At 24.2% G+C, this 22,337-nt stretch overlaps 1 protein-coding gene across 3 annotated transcripts; it reads left to right on the top strand.

Annotated features, from left to right (window-relative positions):
* Positions 1-1,564: 1,564 nt before the first annotated feature.
* Positions 1,565-13,195, top strand: Twi (twist). Of its 3 annotated transcripts, none has more exons than XR_016177584.1 (4): positions 1,565-1,927; positions 2,321-3,512; positions 6,622-6,965; positions 13,047-13,195. XR_016177584.1 is itself a non-coding variant. In XM_089175387.1 (4 exons), the coding sequence occupies exons 2-3, from the start codon at positions 2,237-2,239 to the stop codon at positions 6,759-6,761; spliced, it is 1,416 nt and encodes a 471-aa protein (XP_089031513.1). In that variant the 5' UTR covers positions 1,565-1,927; positions 2,212-2,236; the 3' UTR covers positions 6,762-6,772; positions 13,047-13,195. The 3 variants fall into 3 exon arrangements, 2 of the variants coding, with proteins under 2 accessions (XP_089031513.1, XP_089031517.1); XM_089175387.1 differs by having other exon boundaries at positions 2,212-3,512; positions 6,622-6,772; XM_089175391.1 differs by lacking the exon at positions 13,047-13,195 and having other exon boundaries at positions 2,212-3,612; positions 6,622-6,747.
* Positions 13,196-22,337: the final 9,142 nt, after the last annotated feature.

The following is a 22,337-nucleotide window of genomic DNA, read 5'->3' as shown; positions in this document are numbered from 1 at the left end:
CGAGACCGCGGAAAGTAATGTTACTACGAATGTCAAATTATTTCTAAGATTTTTAATCAAAAAAATTGAGTTTGATGAATTGTTTCGTTACAATATTTAAAATTTGATTACTAAATAGCAAAAGATTGTTGATAATTTGATTATATTAATCTTGATAATTAATTAAATTATTGAATTATAATAAAAAATTGTTTGGATAATTTATTGGTTTGAATTTTGAGGTTAAAAAGCGACATACTTTAACTTTTCTGGTTCACTTAATATTTAATCTTTATTTTGATTTATTTTTCTTCACTCTCGTTTATTTTTTATTTCTTCTCGAAAATGAAGATGAAGAGATCAAAGTTAAAAGTTAACTTCATTTTATTCTGCTGTTTTTGCTGATCAATATTTTCTTTTTAAAAATGAAGAAAATATTTCAATCAAAATATTCTTCATTTTCTACTTCATTTTGTACTTTTTTTTTTTTTTTTTTACAAATTCTAATTAATAATTATTTTTGCAAATTTTTATTCAATTTCTTTTATTTTCTGCTTCTTCAACTTCTTCTTCTTCTTTTTTTTATTATTTTACTTTTGTTTTCCAGTTTCTATCTTTTGTTTCATTTCTTTAATTTTTTTTTTTTTTTTAATTGTTAGTCACGCCATTTTTTTCCCCTTTTGTTCTTATTATTCAATTTTTCTTTGATTATTTTTATTACCTTAATGAACATTGTCCATATTCTTGACAATCGAAATCAAAGAAAACTATTAATTCATTCATCTCAATCTTCACATTATTCTTCACCATTTTTTTTTTTATTTCTCGCAATAAATCATCATCATCAATCACAATTTTTCATTTTCAATATTTTAATTTCAAAAAAAAAACAAAAGAAAAATATCCCCGTTTGAACATGTCAATCTTCATTTATCGATTTTTCAATTAAATTTTCTATCAATTCATTCCCATCCACGTTTCTACTTTCAAGGAATTTTCTTACAATCGGATATAAAACAAAAAGAAGACAACAGCGGGGGTGGGGGTGTGAAAAGGGGGCTGAAGAATCATTAAACCCCAGGACCTAAAAGAAAAAAAAAAAAAAGAAGAAGCCGACAAAAAAAGGAAACAATAGAAAAAGATACTTAAAAAAAAAGGTAAGAAAAACAATAGAAAAAAAAATAGATTTAAAACAAAACAAAAAAAAAACAGGAGAAGAATTCGATAAATTCTTTCGAGAATAGAAAAAAAGAAAAAAACGAAATAAATTAAAATTAAATCGAATGGAGAATAGGAAAAGGGAGGAATAGGAAAATAACCAATAGAAAAATGTCTGAAGTGTGTTTGAGTGGGGGAAAAGGTAAATGAGGAATTTCCTACAGGTTGGAATCTAACCTAACCTAACAAAAGACACACAGAAAGAGATAGAAAATAAGAAATCAAGAAAAAAGGGGGAGGTAGATAAAAAAAAGGAACAAGAGTAAATAAAGATAGAAAGATAGAAAGATGATATGCAAATGAAAAAAAAAAAAAAAAGATAAAGAAAAAAAAAGGACAAAAAATATACATATATATATATATATATATATATATATATGGATAGTGAAAAAGAAAGAGACAGCATGAAATACGAAGAAGATGAAGAACAAGATGAAGAAGAAGAAGAAGATGAAGATGAAGAAGATATAATAGGAAGTGGGGGAAGAAGAGTGAAGGGAAATGGAGGCGGAGTTCTTCGAGTGTATACGTCATGAAGAAATCCTCCTTCACCATCAGAAAACTCTAAGCATTCGTTGGAAACGAGTCGTAAATTGTGCGGGAATCCCTTAAATCGACAGTTTAATTCAAAACTTGTTCGACTAAATTAACGAATTGTTATTAACAATTTAAAAAAAAAACACAACAACAACAACAACAACAAACTTGTGATATATGTGTTTTAATTGCGGTAATAATTAATCAATTATAAATTTTATACAGTATATATATATATATATCTATATGTATATAAATAAATATATATATGACATTTACTTATTATTAATTGAAATGGTTCGTTAAAATTATGAAAAATTGTTTTCATTGAAATATATTTTCAATTTATATATGTATATATATATATGTATATATATATATATATAGATAGATATGTGTGTGTGCGTGTGTTTGTGTTATAACGAATAGTAATTATTTTATATAACCATTATTTTTATATTTTTTATTCGACGTTAGTGAAAAATATTGTTGCAAGGAAACAATGCAAGCCACATTAACGGGTCAGACTAACAGATATCAAAATCATTATATCGTGGATAGTAACGATAGTTCCGGTATTCCGCAGAGCGACGGAAGTTCAATAAGCGATTCTCCACATCCCTGTGAACCTTTATCACCGGCTACACGCTTGATGGATCATAGTAATACTCCGGAACATCACGATGTGACTACTTTCCAACACCATCAGCAACAACATCAGCATCAACATCATCTTCAACAATCTCAACATCAGCAACATCCGATACATCCTAGTCATTCTCAACTAGATCTACGTACATTTGCTCATCACAATAATAATAACAATAGTAGTAGTAGTAATAATAATAATAATAATAATAATAATAATATTAGTAGTAGCAAAAATAATAATAATAATAATAATAATAGTATTGACAGTAACAAAAACAATAATAATAAAAATAATCTACAATCAGTTTATCAATCAGCAACTTCAAATTATATGATTTATGATAATCTCGAAGAACACAAAAGATTTCATCCTCAAGAACATCAAAGTGTTAAAAGTGTATTGGAACATTCATCATCGTCAATTGTTTATGATAGAAGATTGAACTCGCCGGCATTTATTTCTGAACAAAATCGAGAACAGGAACAGCCTGCTAATATTTTTCTACCAGCATCCCCTGTACAAGTTTGTGCGAGAATAATTGGACACCATCCTGGTTCGGTAGTTTGGAATTCTACACAGGATTATAAAACTGAAATTGATGATCAACATCAACACCAACAACCACAACTTCATCATCATCATCATCATCATCATCAACAACAACCACAACCACAACCTCAACAATTTCATCAACAACCACAACCACAACCCCAACCCCAGTTACAACAGGATTACAAACAAATACCAATTGAACCAGAACAACACCCCGAATCGTCTGATAAAGATTTTGTAAATTCTCGGAGTGGTGTTAAAAAAAAAAGAAAACTCGTACAAAGCGAGGATTCCGAGACGGAACATGCCACGTCGTCCTCGGGTAAAATGAAATTACGTCGTAAGAGTGGTGCCTCTATGGAGGAAATACATAATCAAAGGGTTATGGCTAATGTACGTGAACGTCAAAGGACCCAAAGTCTTAACGAAGCATTTGCCGCATTAAGAAAAATCATTCCAACATTGCCAAGTGACAAATTATCTAAAATACAAACATTGAAACTTGCGACAAGGTACATCGATTTCCTGTATCAAGTTCTTCATTCTAATATACAATATAATATGGAGGATTCCGGTAAGGGTATCAATATTATGGGTATTAAAATTAGATCTGTAACAGATATACCTCAATTCTTTTATAACATGGTACAAATCAATCGAGATGATTATCTTTGGTAAGTGCACGAACTTATGCTATTAACATCATTCATCATTCTCATCATTCATGTTTTGTCTTTATCCCATAACATACAATATTATTTTTACAGTGGGTGTAGTACAATAATCAATCTCAAATAAAATGTTACGATATTGTAATTTATTAATTAATTAATTTTTTTTTTTTACAAAATTTTGCGAGTTCAACTGATGCCGATAATGTTTTTACAAACATAACTGACGAGGTCAATTATAATTAGAAACAAAATTACGTGATGTTTTTACAGTATGGTTTATGTACAAAACTCATTTGCAAATAGTTCGAAATAAAAACTGTATAAACTGTATTTATTGTTCGTATGTTTCTGCCAATTTTTTTTCGATTTTTCTCTTATATCAATTTTTTATTTTATTATATTTATTATAAAAAGAGTCTGAAGAATATATGTACAAATTTATTGTTTATGAAAAATTAGTTAAACTGCAATTTCACAAAATTTTATTTCAAATTGATCGGTATACTTTCTTCTACACTCACTGTACATGTTGAAAAGAGTTTCCTTTTTTGTTTCCAAAAATCTTGTTTTGTTATTTTTATTTTTGAGAATAATAACAATCCTTCAATTGCAATATTGTTTTTTATGTAGATTCCTATATGGGTTTTGATTGAAAATGATCTTCTGGGAATATCAAAGGTTTTTTTCTGTAATAACTTTTTTCATTAAGAGTTAATACGGTTGTTATGGGGTTATTATGTTAGAATGATGTAGTCTTATTTTAAATCAAAGTTTTTCTAAAAATCAATTACAATACATTTGTTGAATTATTCTATTACGTTAATGGTTTTCTAATCAATTTTTTGTTTTCATTAGTGCAGTTATGATATTATTAAAATAACAACAAGAAATAAAACAATATTAAATCATAATTTTATACAATAATTTTTAATATAGTTTAACAAACAAATTTCATTAATATTCAGGAAACATTAATAGAATTTTTGTAATCAATTTTTTTTTTTTGTATTAATTAGGTTAAACGTTGTTGTATGATAGAATGACTGTAGTTTTAACTTTAATTAATGTATAATACAGCTTTAAAATTCTCATGTAGTATTTTATTGTCCTACACCATTTCATTTATACTATTTTTTTTGATAATTTGTATGTTCTTCATTTAATTAAAACAATAAATGTATGTAAGCACTGTAAATATCTGTATAAACGTTTTGTTTTAATACCTTATTTATTATTTTCATCAAACACAATGCTACAATTAATACAAATCATTATACCAGGCATTTTTTTTTATAACATTTGTTTATTTCACTGCATGCAATTTCTAATAATACCTTTTTTCATATTACATTGTTACTGTTTTTGCTTAATGTAATAATTAACCTAATTTAATGTATCATTAGACTTGTATTTTACAGCACTACAATTTAAACAATTTTTGGTTTGTATATGTTTCTTTTTTTGTAAACTATAGTTTTTTTTTTTCACATAATCCAATTATTAACAAAACACTAATGACAAACATTGTTTAATTAATTAATCCAATGAAATAATATTAACAGAATCAAATTTATGTTGCATGATTTTGTAAATATTAATAACACTAATATGGTATCACTGTAATAATCTTGGTTTTATTATTGACTTTTTCAAATGTTATATTATTCCAATAATTTATAGAACAAGTGACCATGTTATAGGATAGTTGAGTGTTTTCATTTTTTTATTGATAATTTTAAAAATTAATTCTCTCCTATCATCATTTTATTGTAATCTCCCTTTTTTCTCAAAACCCCTTGTCATCCTTTTTATTCATGTTTTTAAATGTAAATCATTGAACATTTTCTTTCCATGGGAATTACATTTATCATACTGACAACTCAAAAGTTTTTTTTTTTTTCAAATTTTATGGGGTTGTTTGTAATTTGGAATTAAACAAAAAAAAAACAAAAAGAAAAAAATTCAGAATTTAATTTATTATATATAGTATGTATATGTATATATATACTGTATTCTGAGTTAAACTTCATTACTTTAGAATAATTTATTTAGATGAAGATTCTATACAGAAGCTTATGTTTACAGGAACCACTATAGTGTTTATTTACGGGATAGGCTAATTAAACAGTCAGAGTGCTTGAAGTCCTGTAATTTACGGGCTTCTGTAAGAACACTGAGAAACGGGTTCTCATTCTAATGGGGGGAGGAAGAAACACTTAAATAACCTGATTCGTTTTCAAACTTTCTTTTTTTTTTTTTTTCATTCATTTTAAATTTTACAGTAAATGTTTTTTTTTTTTTTTTCGTTTAATTCCTGACTATCGAAAAATATGTTTGTCAAGTTATTTGAAATATTTTTAAATATTTTTTTCTTGCTAATTTATATCATCTCATTTGTCCAATTATTTTCTTTACAGTCAACCGTATTTTTTTTTCTTTTTTTGAAAAATTATTACTCTTAATTAAATTGTTTATAAAGATAATATTTAGTTTTACAGTAACTTTCAAACTGTATTTTAATACTTTTATTCATAATTATGATTAATTATTATTTAAAAAAAAATAAAGAAAAAAAAACAAACTAAAAAAATTGATTACAATTTTTCAAAAAAAAATTGAAACGTGAAATTAATAAAATTACATTAAATATATATTTTCAATTTGAAAATTTCAAAATACGACAACAACAAAAATATTTCATTCATCCTTTACCATTGTTCTTTTTTTTTTTTACATCAAAAATCATTCTAATTTTTCTAAAACTCTAATAATGATCCCTCAATTGTTCCACTTCCAAGGTATCACATTTTTACATCTTAATTTGTGTTGTTAAATAAAAAAAAAAATATAATTATAATGAATTATTCTTCAAATAAAAAAAAAAAAACGAAAGACAATTCACTTCTATGAGTAAGAATAATTCATTATTATGATTAATATTGTTTTTTTTTTCTTCTTTTTTGGCAATTATTATTATTAGTATAATTATTATTACTGTAAATGTTACAGATGATAGAACACCAAGAAGTGCAGTATTGGCTGCAAGGGAAATAACTTCATCACCATCTTGCAGTTACATGGCACATGAAAAACTCTCATACGCGTTTAGTGTTTGGCGTATGGAAGGTGACTGGAATACTAATTCATAATTAAGTACCTGGTATATATATATATATATTAATTCACATATAAACATATATACAAATCAAAATATATACATACATACATACATGTACATAAATATTACTAAACAATTTATAAAACATTTATAAACGAAATGAGAGTTTCAGTTTAACAAGTTGCAGTTAACCTAATCAGGATAATAATATATATGTGTTGAAGATGATTTAATGGTCAGTATATTTTTTTTTAATAATATATATATATATGTGAGTGCATGTATGTATTTATGTATGTATGTATGTATGTATTTGTCTTATTTTTAATTAGTAGTCAGTAATAATGTAAAGTTGTAGAGTAATGGTATCAGTAATGAAAAAAAAAAAACAACCAAAATTATAAAACAAAAATTGATTTTATGATTTATTTTATGATATAAATAATGATATATTAAATATTATATATTAAACAAAAATATTCATTATAATAATGTTTATCAAATAATTGAACAACATTTCATTTTTACATATTTATAAATACAGTATTTATATAAATATATGTAATTTGATTAACATTAGATATACCACCATTTTTAGTATACCAATGTTCTACTACACTAGTCAAAATGACTGGTGTATAAACAAAACTGCTTTTTAAGGCTTCCAGTTTTTATTTACTCTTACAAAAAAAAAACCAAAAGATCTTTAACAATAATAATTTTAACAGATCAATGAATTTATAGACATTTTTAAATAATAAAACGATTAATTATTTACAGAAATGTAAATATTACATGTGTGTGAAGTAGAAATTTTGAATTAAAATGGCGTCAACCAGTCAAAATGACTGTGGTCTGGTATATATCTAGTGTTAAATATGTTTTAACTGTATAAATACAAAATAATTAATTGAATTTGTAATTAATATATTAGAAATAATTGTGAAAAAGATTGATTTTACAATTGATTTAATTTTTGATAATTTTGATAAATAATTTAGACTGTATAATAAATCATAAAATGAAATTTTTACAATTTTTTTTTTTTTTGAGGTTAATTGTTTATTCGTTATATTCATTTTAAACGAATATCTTTTGTTCGTTGTATCTCAGATATTATTATAGATAATATTTGTAGATATTTGAACAATAATTTTTAAGAAGAATCAACGAAATCAACAAAATGAAACTAACACTAACACAAATTCAAATTTACGAATTTAATATATACGTATATACATATACATGTATATATTTTCGCTGGATCGAAATACAAAAACAACATACACAATTGAACTACGTAGATCAATACATGCACTAACAATACTACTCTAATCATTTTTCTAATTAACATTGACATTTAATTTAATCAAATCCGATTTAAATTAGATAATTAATTTAAAATAAATTAAAATTTAAATAGAGGGACGCAAAAATATAAAAAAAAAAAATAAAAACAATAGATTCTGTCACACTCGACAATTTAAATTAAACTAAATCAATTTATAAAAAAAAAAACAAAAATAGAAACATAATGAAGACAATGATCTAAATATATTAAATTATTCATATAATTATAAATAATAATCAACTAAACAATGATCTATATTTAAATATAATAATTAGATTTATATTTAAATAAATAAATAATTTTTCTTTTTAAATGAAATTACTCAAAAGTCAAAATTTGAATTTACATTTGATATAATAGGGACCAGAGGGGGTTGTACAAGGGGTGGCATAAAAAAAATATTTAAAAAACATTAACATTACTTTTTAAACATTTATAAAACAATTCTCAAAATAATTCAAATATTTATAAGTCAACGTTATTATTTTATAATTAATAATTAATTATTTCATTTATATAATTAACCATCCGTCGGTAAAGTGGATTTAACTAACATCACCGTGCATGCATTTTTTTTTCAATATTATAATTATTTAAATAATTAGATAAAATTCATTAACATATTTTTCAGGATCTTTAAAATATTGTTTAATAGATTATTTTATTATTTATAAAAAAAAATATAATTTTAAATTACAAATTAAACATAATTATTTGCAATCGTATCACATAACCAATAAGATTCAAACGTTGCCAATAAAAGGGTTAAAAATGAATAGAATTCGATATCAAAATTTATTTAGGGTGACCAATTTTTAGAATGAACTGTACATACATACATATATATATGTAGAAGTTTATATATGTCACGATTCTTTGAATTTTAATGACGGGATATTAATCATCTCGTTCGTGTTGACTTTAACACAGCCGGTAGTGCAACCCGATCACATTCCTCACAAGCATCTGCAATAATGACGGCTAATAATTTACGTCATCTCGTTGGTTTATTAATAATAGAAAACGACAATCATAACTGAATAGGAATAGACTAACATATAATTATTTTTAACATCGATTTGATCCAGAAATCGGGAACATTTATAATCGTTCAAATTTATTCTTCATTTATTGCCGTACAATATCCGCCATCTTTTCCCGCCAAAATTTTCAACAACTACATTTAGGTTAGGGTTTCTACGATTGCTTTTTCAATAAATTATTCGATGATTACGTTGGTTATCTAATAATGATAATAATAATTAAAAATATTATTAGTGAAACAATCAGGAAAATTAATTAATTTTAACAATTAATTATTTAATTAAATAATTGAAGAAAAATGTGAATTTTAAGGGGTCGGGGGTTTCTTTTTATTTATATAATTTTTTAAGATATATTTGTTTATTTAAATATAAAATAGTAGTAATTTTTAATTATTATTAGTATAATTTATTTAATTAGATTAATTAATTATTTTATTTATAATTAGACCATTGCTATAATTAGTTTTAAAAAAATTATGTTTTTTTTTTAAGATAAATTTAATTAATGTGTATTAAAGTATGAAGTTTTTAAATTTATAACCTAAAAAGTTTATGTTTTTTGTATTTTTTTATGAGTTTGAGGGTGCTCACTTGACTTGATCCGTCACTGGTCATAATAATCAGATTAGTTATTTCGATTGAATGCACACGCGTTAGATGAATCAAAAGATATTAAATAAAAATATTTTTAAATACCGAACTAGATACATCTAGTATCGTTCTTAGAAACTATAATAGTGTTTCCTTTGAACAATTTTCAAAATGATGTAAAATGCTATCAAAATATTTCAAATATGTCGGAAGAATAATATAACTCGAGCAACCTTTACGATCCTTTAACGTGCTATTAACGAGACGATCAAATATGTTAAATTGCTACATAAAAGTTCCATCTTTGAAGTAACAACATGATACTTTTGAAAATAATTACTAAAAAGTAAAAAAAAAAAAAAAAAAAAGCAATAATATTATTAGTACTTCAAAAACTATATTTAGATTTATATATGAGAATAAAAATTTATTTAGTAGATAAAAAAATAAATTAAAACAAACGAAAGAATTAATGATTTAACACTGGATATATCAGACCAGTCATTTTGACTAGTTGACGCCATTTTAATTCAAAATTTCAACTTCACACACATGTAACATTTACATTTCTTTCAATAATTCATCGTTTTGTTATTTAAAAATGTCTAATAAATTCATTGATCTGTTAAAATTATTATTGTTAAACATTTTTAGTTAATTTTTAAGAGTAAATAAAAGACTGGAAAATTTAAAAAGCATTTTTGTTTATACACCAGTCATTTTGACTAGTGTAGTAGAAATAGGTATACTAAAAATGGTGGTATATATCTAGTGTTAATAAAAAAAAAAAAAACAAAAAAAAATAGAAATAGAAATAGAAATTAAAATATAAAAAAATTTGCATTAAATATATAGGGTGTCCCAAAATTTACTGAATATAAAATTGATTTTAAATAAATATATTAAAAGAAATGAAAAAAAAAGAGAGAGAGAATAAAAAAGATAGAGATAGATTGATAGGAATTTATAAAGGGGTGGGGGTGGGGGGATTGGGGGAAGGGGTGGGGGTGGAATAAACGAGGATTTTGGCGCCCATCAGTCGGCGTACAATGTTATTTCATATTTTCCTCTCTGTTCTTTTCTGTTTCAGAAATATTTTCTAAAAAGCTCAAAAGGTTACCATAAAGATGACATAAATTACTATAATAAATTATAAAAAAATATATATATGGGATGAAATTAGTTTTTATTTTTTTTCTTATTTTTTTTTTTTTTTATATATTCTTAAGATCAAAGGGGATTGGTTAATTTTATATACCATACATTCCTACAATTGGGAATGCTTTATTGTATTGGATTAATAAATAATAGAATTTTCGAATTTTTGCATTAGTTTTTATAGTTTATAGTTTGACTAGTAGGGTAGTATATTTTTAATGTGATTGATTTTACTTTATTTATCATAGAATATTTTTATAATAGTTTATGGTAGTTTATGTTATAATAATGTGGTTTTTTATTTTTAACAAATTTTATGTGATTGATTTTATTTCATGTATTTCATTTATTATTATTTCTTTTTTTAAGGTTAGGAAGGGGGTTTCTTTTTTGAGGTTAGGAGGGGGTTTTCTTTGTTTCTTTTATTCGTACGATTAAATACCTACTAAGAATTTGTTACTAGAAACTGTGTGGTTTATTAAAATTAGTATTTGAATTTATTATTAATGTTAATCGACTGATATTAATAATTTTATTGAAAATTATTCATAATACAATTGTAAAATGAATAAACATTAAAATATGTTAATATTTTGAAGAACATTTAAATTCATTTTAATTAATATTTCAATATTATTAAAATATTGAAATATTTCAAAAAGAAGAAGAGATATTTTTAGGTTAGGTAAAGAATAAAAATTAATTAACAGAATAAATATATACAAATAAATCAAAACATCTCGTAAATAAAAAAACATATTCAAACAAAAGCAGCACATAAAACGAATATATTAATTAAATTACGAAAAATTACTATCCAACCCCGTACCTAGTTGAAAAAAAAATCAAAAAAAAGTATTTAAACAAAATAACCTAACAAAATAAATTTTCTGATAAAAAAACTAAACACTCCCTAAATAGAAAACATGCAAACATCCCTCAGTTAACTCAAAACAAATAAAATTTAAATAACAAAAAATTATTATCCAACCCCGTACCTAGTTGAAAAGAAAAGAGGATCTAAAAAATTGAAAACCAAAAAAGATGAATGAATAAACATAACAATTAATATGAGATTAAATGTTAAACAATTAAACGATATAAATATATGATATGTGGATGAAAAGATTGAAAACAAAGATAAATGAATATCTAGATAAGATAACCTATATTATCGTTGCACCTTAATTTAAAGCTTTTCTTCGATCATCGATATCCGAACAAACAAGAAACCCGTTGCTCGTGGGCTCTTTCGAAATTCTACCGAGCCCCGTCTATATGCGAATATACATCTTTCGTTAGGGAGTCGGTTATTTTAAACCGGCAAAAGTAAACCTTGGACCGCGTTTTAGTTCGCTTAACGAAGATACGCTACGTTCAAACACCGGCAGCATCTTTATTGCCGCAATGAATCTTACTTGGGGAAGAAAAAACAAAAACAAAAAGAAAGCAAATTTTAAGAATTCTATACCTCCCTTAAACCAGTTACCATCTCTATAGTCTCCAACCACTACCCCCATAACACCTCATCCCTCTTCCCATGTCGTTATTTCATATTTTTGGCGCCTTATCATTCTTTTTTTTACATTTTGATAAGTACGCACCTGAATTAAGTGATTTAGATTGTAGAAAAATTATTATTAATAATTATGTCAATGAATTTTATATTTTATTAGTTTGTTTATTTGCAATAAAATTTGTGTTTCTTTTAAGAGGTTAGAATTTTGCATTCGTAAATTTGTGCTCGTTTCAAGAGATTAGAATTTTTGTTTCGTAAATTTGTGTTTGTTTCAAGATGTTAGAATTTTTTATTCGTAAATTTGTGCTTGTTTCAAGATGTTAGAATTTTTTATTCGTAAATTTGTGCTCGTTTCAAGAGGTTAGAATTTTTTATTCGTAAATTTGTGCTCGTTTTAAGTGGTTAGAATTATTACTTGTAAATTTGTGCTTGTTTTAACAGGTTAGAATTTTTTATTCGTAAATTTGTGCTCGTTTCAAGAGGTTAGAATTTTTTATTCGTAAATTTGTGCTTCTTAGAAGAGGTTAGAATTATTATTTGTAAATTTGTGCTTGTTTTAAGAGGTTACAATTTTTTATTCGTAAATTTGTATATATATATATATATATATATTATAAATATTTTATTTATTCTTTTAATTGTTTTTTGTAGATGAAGAAAATAGCTGACAGCAACGAATTATTTTGATTATTTTTTATAAATGGACGATCGATTTTTTTTAAAGACCACAATTCTTGCATTGGAAGTAAAAGAAATGTAGAAGAAAGAAACCATTGAAATGACATTTTGATGGATTTTTAATTATAAACGATATTATATAAATCAAAATTATATCTATATATATATAGATTTTAAGTATGTACGTTTATACATGTATATACATGTATATTATATATAATATGTATCTATGTAATATAATATACTATACTGTAATATATTATGTTATATTATATTATATTATAATATAATATTATATAAATATATTATATAATATTATATATATATGTATTATATATTATTATATATATATATATATATATATATATGTGTATCATGTGCGTAGTGTGTTTTTAAAGTATACAAAATTTATACAGAAAATATAATTAATTGAAATAAGGGTAAGTCCCTAATAATTCGATCTTCGATCATTCGAAACGATATTTTTTTTTTATTTCTTTTGTTTCGATGAATTTTTAATTGATTTCTTTTTTTGTTTTGTTTTTTGTTTCAACGACATTTTTGTTCTCCTATCATTTATAATAATTGACTGAATTTTGACTGAATTTTGACTGAATTTTGACTGAATTATTGTCTCTTTGTTTCGCTTTTTTTTTTTTTTTATCAAATCAATGATTTAACGCGAGTTATAAATTTAAATTGAATTCAATTATTATAAATGATTTTTTAAACATTTTGTCGAGTGATGAATAAATGTGTTTTGACAAGACAGACAGACAAGACAGACAAGACAGACAGACAAGACAGACAGACAGAAAATAAAATGAGAAAAGAAATCATTGTAAGACATCGTATTTTGGTAAAAAAAAAAAAATTTATTGTTAGCGTTGTGATCGAGAAAAGTTCGTCAAGATTTTTATTAAATGAACAAAATTTTCTTTTTTTCTTTTTTTTCTTGTTTGTTTGTTTGTTAAATTTAATTAAACTTAGGAAAAAAAATCAGATTACAAAAATAAATTGATTATATTAATAATATTATTAATAATCATAATTATTATTATAGGAAATCACCATTGAATCGAAACAATACGAAATTTTGATTAATAAAATAAAGAGAAATGAAAATAAATAAAAAAAAAAAGAATTTTTAAAAAAATATCCGTGTCTATGTAGAACGAAAATTGCACATTTGTTTTTTTTTTTTTTTTTTTTAACTAATTGATAAACATAATTTTTTGTTTAAATAATATTTTTTATACATGTATATATGTAGATTTGTTAATGACCAGCAGGTATTATTTTTTCTGGTCATTTTGATGACACAATAAATTAATTATATATAAATTAATATGATCTTAATTTGACATTTTGAAAATTATCTCTTTGACAAACAATTTTATAAATGACTAGACTTTTTTTTTTAACTGATTTTTGTAAAAAAAAAAAAAAAAATAAAAAGAAATAATTTTCGAAAAATGACACTTTTCATTGAAACTTTCAACATCAAAGAAGTATTGGTTCTTGGTGATTTGTTAAGTAAAAAAAAAAATGAAAAAAAAAAAAAAGAATATAAAAAAAAAGTAAAAAAATATAAGAAAAAAATTAAAAAAAAAAAAAAAAAAAATTAGTGTAAGAAAAACAGAGAGAGAGGAGAAAAGAAAAAAGATATTTTTTCCTTTTTTAAATAAATCCGAAACGAACTTTACAGGGATACACCTTTAAACAAACGAACAAATTGTTTATTATGAAAAAAAAAGAAAAATAAATAAATAAAAATGATCGATCGAAAAAGTACGTGCCAATTTTTAATTATTGAACAAGAAAAAACAAAAGGAATTTAAAATAAATAAATAAATAAATAAAATCAAATCAAATCAAATCAAAAATCGAAATTATGCAAATTCGACAACATTTGAACGTAAAGAATTTTTTTTCAATTGATTAAAAAAAAACAAAACAAAAAATTAACGATATTATTAAAAATCGATATGAACTTATTCGTTCGATCTAAACACATTACGGTAAAAAATCATATAATGTGAATTACTTAAGTAATTACGTATTAAAATCATGTTTGCTAAAACATTAACAAAAATTATTAAACGGTAAATCGTTTAAAGTACGTGACAATTATGTTGAAAAAAAAAAAAGAAAAAATAATAATAATAATAATATTCAATATAAATATTGAATAATAAATAATAATGTATTTTTTAAAAGTAAAATTATATATTGGGTTAGTGAGAAAGTAATTTTGGTTTTTACCTGTGTGAAATAAAACTCAATTGTTTATTTTTACGATTATTTCAAATTGCACGTAATTTGTTTCTATAGAAACCTAAAAAGAGTTAACTACATAACCTCAAAAAACAAAAAAACAAATTCTAACATTAAAAAAAGAATAACAAAACAAACATAACGCTATCTAGTGGAATAAACCGTAATTACTTTCTTGCCAACTCAATATATCCAGTAATATTAAACTTTGACATCTTATTTTTCTTTTTCAATTAATCGTCATGAACTATTTGCATAAAAACCGATACCGTATAAAAAATAATTATGTTAATTTGCTACTTTTTTTCCCCCTCCTTTTTTTTTCTTTCACTTCAACGTGGATTGGTGTTTAAAAAATTCGAAGATAAAAAATTCGCGCCGATTTTCAACGTCCATTTTGTGACGATAACCTCCTTTCCCTCTTTTCTTATATTTTGTTTTTTTTTTAAGAATATTATTTTACATCATCCTGGGGAAATGGGTTTGAAAAATTTTTATACGAATTTTATTTTATTTATATAATTAGGACGTTTACAAATCGACACGAATTTTTTAAAACGATCTTTTAAATCAATCCATTACGTTCGAAATCATGTTACATAATATACTTAAGTAATTACATTATCAAATTGGTGTTTAAATGACAACTAATTCATAACTCATTGTATAACATTTGAATTAAATATAATTCATGAGAGTTTTCAATCAAAATACTATTTTTTTTTCTTCTTTTATTTTTATCTTTCATATCTTATTTGTTATATTTGAAATTATATCAAAAGCAATGGCGGATCGAGTTGTCTCGTGTCAAGTGTGGGAGGAAGGGTGGGGGTTAAAATTTTAAAATACCCCCGCAGAAATTCGAAATAGAAAACAAAACAAAACCAATTTCAGTAAAAACTCCGAATTAAGTTATTACAAAAAATAAAAAAATAAATAATCAACAATTTTATACAGTTGACGCGTTAGTACAATTTATTTAAAACAAAAAACAACATAAATTTTCTGTAACATCAATGGAAAAAAAATTGTAAAACCTTGCAATTTTTTAAAGGGAAGGTTAGGGGGCTACGTTGCAGCTTAGTCCGCCACTGAGCGTCATACGTTAATACAATTTATTTAAAACAAAAGTCAACATAAATTTTCTGTAACATAAAAAATATTTTAAACCTTTCAATCTTTTAAAGGGGAGGTTAGAGGGGCTATGTTGCAGCTGAGTACGGCACTGGTAAAACGTTTATCAATGTTTTAATGGTAGCCATTTTCTCCTTCTTCGAGTTTAATAGAACATGGTCGAAGATGAGCAGAATTTAGATCTTTTTCTTGTTGTTGATCTTATTCTACCCTTTACCACTCCTCACCCCCCACCCTCACCATGACAAGAAGAGTCAGTGGTGTGCTAAAAGTCATAAATCTCTTTGAATTCAATTAGTCGAAACATCCCAACGTTTGGTGTCTCAACATTTTGCCTTTTCATAGACACCTATATCTAATATACGCGGATATACAGGGTGACTCTTCTTAAATGTAACGAAATCAAATCAAATTCGTAAGTTTAGTTATCTTTCAAAAAAAAAAAAAAACAAGATGGTTCCAACAAGAAAAGGTTGCAAATATTATGACATTCAAAAATTGCTGGTACTTAAAAAAAAAATGATTACAATTTTACATTTATTTAAATTGAAATAAAACGATACTTAAAAATACATTGGGTTGTTCGAAAAGTAATTTCATTTTTTCCTGACACAATTTTGCCATTAATTGATGCAAATCGACAAATAACAACACGTGAGATCGGTGAAAAGTTAAATTTATCAAATTCAACTGTTAATGCTCACTTGAAAGGCCTAAGTTTTAGGTTAGGATACGAAAATTGTCTTCATTTTCACAGAAGGAAAATGAAATTACTTTCCAAACAACAACCCAATGATATGATTTGGATCATTGTCTTTAGATTTTAATCAAACAAATTGAATTTCAACAAAAATAACCAAAAAGGAGATAAAAAAAAATTGTGTAACTCGTCGTATGTCATTCTGATTGGTCTCTTTTTTCCATTTACCCTTCCCCCACTCCCTCTCCCACGATACATAACCGTAGTATAAATATTTTTTTTTAGGGGAATTTTGTGTGTGCTTTCACATCACCTTCTCCCCCTTCTTTTTCTTCTTCTTCTTCTTTTATCCCCAACCCGAAGCTCTTCTTTTTCTTTTCTTTTTTTTTACTCCCATGTAAAGAAAGAAAGAAATAAAATGATGGGTTGGTTTAGGAAAAGAAAAAGAAATAAAAAAAAAAAATAAAATAAAATATAAAAAGAAAAGAAAAAAAAAAGAACAAGATACCGAGTGAACGAGTGTGACAGCTGTTTTGCTTCGCGGGAGCCTAGACAACGAACTTTATAGCGTTAACAGATATTCCAAGGTCATTTGATATTTTCTTAAAATTTCTTACAACCTTCTCTCTTCCAATCTATTTTATATGAAGAATCCACATTTTTTTATACATCAAATTGTAATCCACACATACATACACACACACATACGTAACATTGAAATATTTTTGTTAATTAAAATAATTTTTAATTAATTTTTAATTAATTAATAAGAAAAATGTTTAATTGTGAATATATGTGAGTATGAATACGTGTGAGTATATTGTCAATGTAAAATCAATTCCTTTGAATAATTGTACTATTAGTTATAATTAATACGACACCCTGTATATGATGATGTATATTTTTACAAAATAATATTGTTTTAAGTTTAACAAATAGAAAATAATAATTTGTAATTCACAAAATCATATTGCTAGTGATACCAAACAACGCGTATTAATATAATGATATATTTAAAATTAGAATATGGATGTTTTGAGGTTATGAATTATTTTCGTTCATTTAATTTAGTTTAATTTGTAGTCATTAAAATTGTAAATATACAGAATATCATGGAACATATGTTAAATAACACAAATTTTGGTTATTTTTTGGTATGTGTTTGATTAATTAGGAATAAAGAAAAAAAAAAGAAATTTTTTTTTATACAAAATTTGAATTTTGGCCGGACGATGCAATAAATTATTGAACAAATATTTTGCAACAAACAGATTGGATTAACAAATCTTTCGTTGATTCTTCCACAATTACGCATGTAAATATATATCATATTTACTTTATTCGTATTAATGATATTGTTTATTAATAGTAACATTTATAAATAAATAAAATGTAGATTTCCATTCCTTCGTAGACGTGGTTGGTCAGGTGGTTTTCTCAAAAAAAAAAAAAAATAAATAAAAAAAATAAAAAAAAAAATAAAAATGAGAAAATATTATGCGAGCATTTTTAATCTAAAAAAAGGGTATTTTTATATTTTAAATAAAACCAGCTACACATACGAGTATATTGTAATAATAATAATAATAATGAATGTATAAATATTGAATAATTATGTGGACCGTTTATTTTGAAAATGATGTAAGCTCATTTTTTTTTCAAAAAAATGAGATATCACTAAATTTATGCTTAATTTAATGTAAACTTTTTATGTGTGGATAACTAGTTAATATTTATTGTTAAAAAAGTACCCATGTTTCGTACAATCGTCCAATTTTGTAAAATTGCTCGATAAAAGAAATTGAGTGAGAATTGATTTGCAAAGCTTTAATTTTCTCGAGAAACAAAAGAAAGTGTACCTTACACCATTTTTAAAATAAACGATCCATATATGTACGAGATTTAATTCTTTTCTGTCTCTTGTAATTTGTCAATTATCGAAAAAAAAAAATACAAATAAAAATAAAAGAATTTTTAATAAAACTGAAACAAAACACTGTTACAAACAATGATACAATTTTTTTTTCAATTTCAATTATATTACATGTCCCAATGAAATAATCCCATTTTAAATCATTAAAAAAAAGATAATGAAAATTGCAAATTTTGTGCATGCAATTATTGGTTAATTAATTTTAAATGTAAATACAATTATTAAATAATATGAATTCAAATAGAAAATATTGAGGATTGTACTCTCCATTTGTTTTTTTTTTTTTTTTTTTTAATGAAATCAATATATAAATGTACGTCATAGAAAGATCAGATTGATTTAGGAAGCCCAAAGATGAGAAAAACGGTACACGCAGCAAACGGTCAATAGAAAAAACAAAAAAATGATCTCGTAGAAAAAGAAAAGAAAACAAAAAACAAAAGAAAAAACAAAAAACGACGAATAAGAAGAAGAAGAAGAAAAAAGTCGATAAATAATTTACCAAATGGTATCTCAAACGACAGAACGATGACGGTTGATGCTAATGGATATAAAACGAGCCAGTGCAAATATTATTGCAAGGAACTCTTGGAATGCGACGCCCAGTTAACGTCGATTGGTCGAAAGCTATGTCATCGGTTATTTTACATAGCCAATAGTAGATAACCCAAGTTGCCAAGAGAACACATTCATCCTCGTTTTACTTTTGTGTATTAGTCCCTTGTAGAATAGTTTCTTAACAGTCTACCATCACCATCTTTCTTTTCCCTACCCTTTTGTAAACTTCATTTCCTTGTCCAATGAGAGAAGAAACCTTTCTATTCCATTGTATTTTCAAAAATTTCTTTTACCTACGCCCCCTCTTCTATTTTCACCAATCATTCTTCAGTATTCATCCCCACCATCGTACAATCGTACAATGTGCATCTTTTCTTTGTTTCTTTTTTTGAAATTGTTCCGGTAATTTTAACGGTCGGACACAAACAATTTTGAAAAAATTGTGATTTACTTTTATATGAATAATATTGTACGTTTTAATTAATTATATATTAATATAATTATTTAAAATAATTCATTTGTTGATTTATTTATTAACATACAACAACAATCATATTATCAATTGCATAAATTCTAATATTTTTTATATGATTTATTTTATATTACAATTATTATTATATATAAAATAAAAAATAATAATAATAATAATTGGTTCATTTATTATTACAATAATATTATTTATCAATAAAACTTTTGTAAAAAAAAAAAAAAAAATAGATCTCATTTTGATTTATTTTATATTACAATTTGTTATTATAAAATGATTTTCAGTTGGATCGTTCATTTATTGTTCTATTAGTTACCATATTTATTTTAATAACAAAAAAAAAACTTCGAAAATATTTCATTTTTCTATGTTCCTCCTCTTATTTATGTGAATATATAAATATATATGTGTGTATATTTGTGTTTGTACACACATATACATTTAATGATGCACCGGAAAAGTTTTCAAACCGTTGAAGTTTCCTTCAGCACCGTCAAAAATAGATACAAGCCAGTAGTAGTATTCTCATCGATTTCCTTTGTAAAGAAAGAGGAGGGGAATATAGCTGTTGGGTTATAACGTTCTGGGAAAGTGTGAACGATACCTTTGAAATACGTCAATTTCCTAACCTCTCTTTTTTTTCTTCTTTCTTTCTTTCTTTCTTTCTTTCTCTTTCATTTACCCTATTTTCTGCATACATTTTCAACGATTTCGAAGAATTTCTATACTATTTATAGTACATATATTTACTATAATAATATTTCGTATTATTTCTCAATTACTTTTTATATTAATAATTTTATTAATCGTTCTTTTTTCTTTTTTTTGGTTAGGACTCCATCTTGTTTTGTTTTTTGTTTTTTTCTAGTTTCATTGTCTTCCGTCGTTGTTGTAAGGCGTTTGTTGTTCCACATTTTATTAATAATTTTATCAAATCAATTGAACAAACTTTTTAGAATTGCAATGGCAATGATTTGAATTTTTTCGTTCAAACGTTGCATTTTGATATTTTTGAACAATATGGAGTCTGGGGAAAAAGTATTTTCGTAATTTCTCGATTGATAAACTTCAAGAGTATTATCAGCGTACATTTGAAAGCTGAAATATCATAGAATAATTTAAAAAAAAAAAAAAAAAAAGCAAAACCCTTGTAAAACATTTGAATAAAAAAAAAATAAACAAAAGTTGCAAAACTTGATTTGACTTGTTTTTTCTTTTTTTTTTTTTTAGGTTATTCAAATACGAAGAAACTTTTTCCCCAATCTCAAATATAAAATTGTAAATTTGGATATATTTACAAATTGTAATTATTTAATAAATCATCGAATAAATATTTTACAAGAGGATGTTCGAGTACTGTTAAAAACATTTAAACAAGTTGCTTTTTTGTTTTGTTTTCTTCAACTACATTAGAAAGATAACTTATCTCAATTTAAGACTGCATGCAAAAGAACTGGGTGGTGGTGTCTTAGAAAATGTCAAGTACTTGATGGAATAAGGTTTCGATTTAAAGTGCTTGATAGGATGATGCTTTAAATTAACTCGTTCTAATATCATCTAAAACGTTTTTACAACTTTCATGATAATAGACAAAAAAATATATTTCTGTCATATTACTAAACTCCATTTCATTCATTCTTTTTCTTTCATTCTTTAACATCCTCTTTCTTATTCTAATACTTTACATGAAATAAGATGAAATGATTATTTATAATTTTTATATATGTTTGTAATCAAAATAAACAAATAAAAATAAATCATTTTTAATGATTAAAATAATATCATTTTCTAACCTCTTTCTTGTCTTTCTTTTTTTGTTTTTTTTTTTTAATGTGATTTTATTTTATTATATATTTATTATTATTTACATTCATATTATTATTATTATTAATATTGCTTATAATAGAAAAATCATTTTGTAATAATAAAATATATATATTTTTTTGTTAATTAAGCATGAATTGTCAGCATTTCAAAATGAACAAATTATTGACAATTTTAAGATGTTTTATAATGAATTATTTAATCAATATTTTATATTAATTATTTCTAATCAAATTTTGACATTTTTATTAATCAATGCTATAAAGTTATAGAAAAATCAATCAAAAGTTAATTGAATTATTCTCATCATTGTCTTTCATGTTTTATGTATATCTCATTCTTTGTCACTTT

This window comes from Polistes dominula, unplaced genomic scaffold (genome assembly GCF_049000335.1).
Source record: "Polistes dominula isolate Pdom_NZ unplaced genomic scaffold, Pdom_raw_medaka contig_32, whole genome shotgun sequence".
NCBI lineage: Eukaryota > Metazoa > Arthropoda > Insecta > Hymenoptera > Vespidae > Polistes > Polistes dominula.
This window is presented reverse-complemented; position numbering and strand designations above follow the sequence as displayed.

Bases quoted from the DNA above. Each gene is read 5' to 3' on its own strand.
- Twi (XM_089175387.1), top strand. From the start codon at position 2,237: ATGCAAGCCACATTAACGGGTCAGACTAACAGATATCAAAATCATTAT. The intron at 3,513-6,621 runs GTAAGGGTATCA...TAAATGTTACAG, and splicing joins ATATAATATGGAGGATTCCG to ATGATAGAACACCAAGAAGT.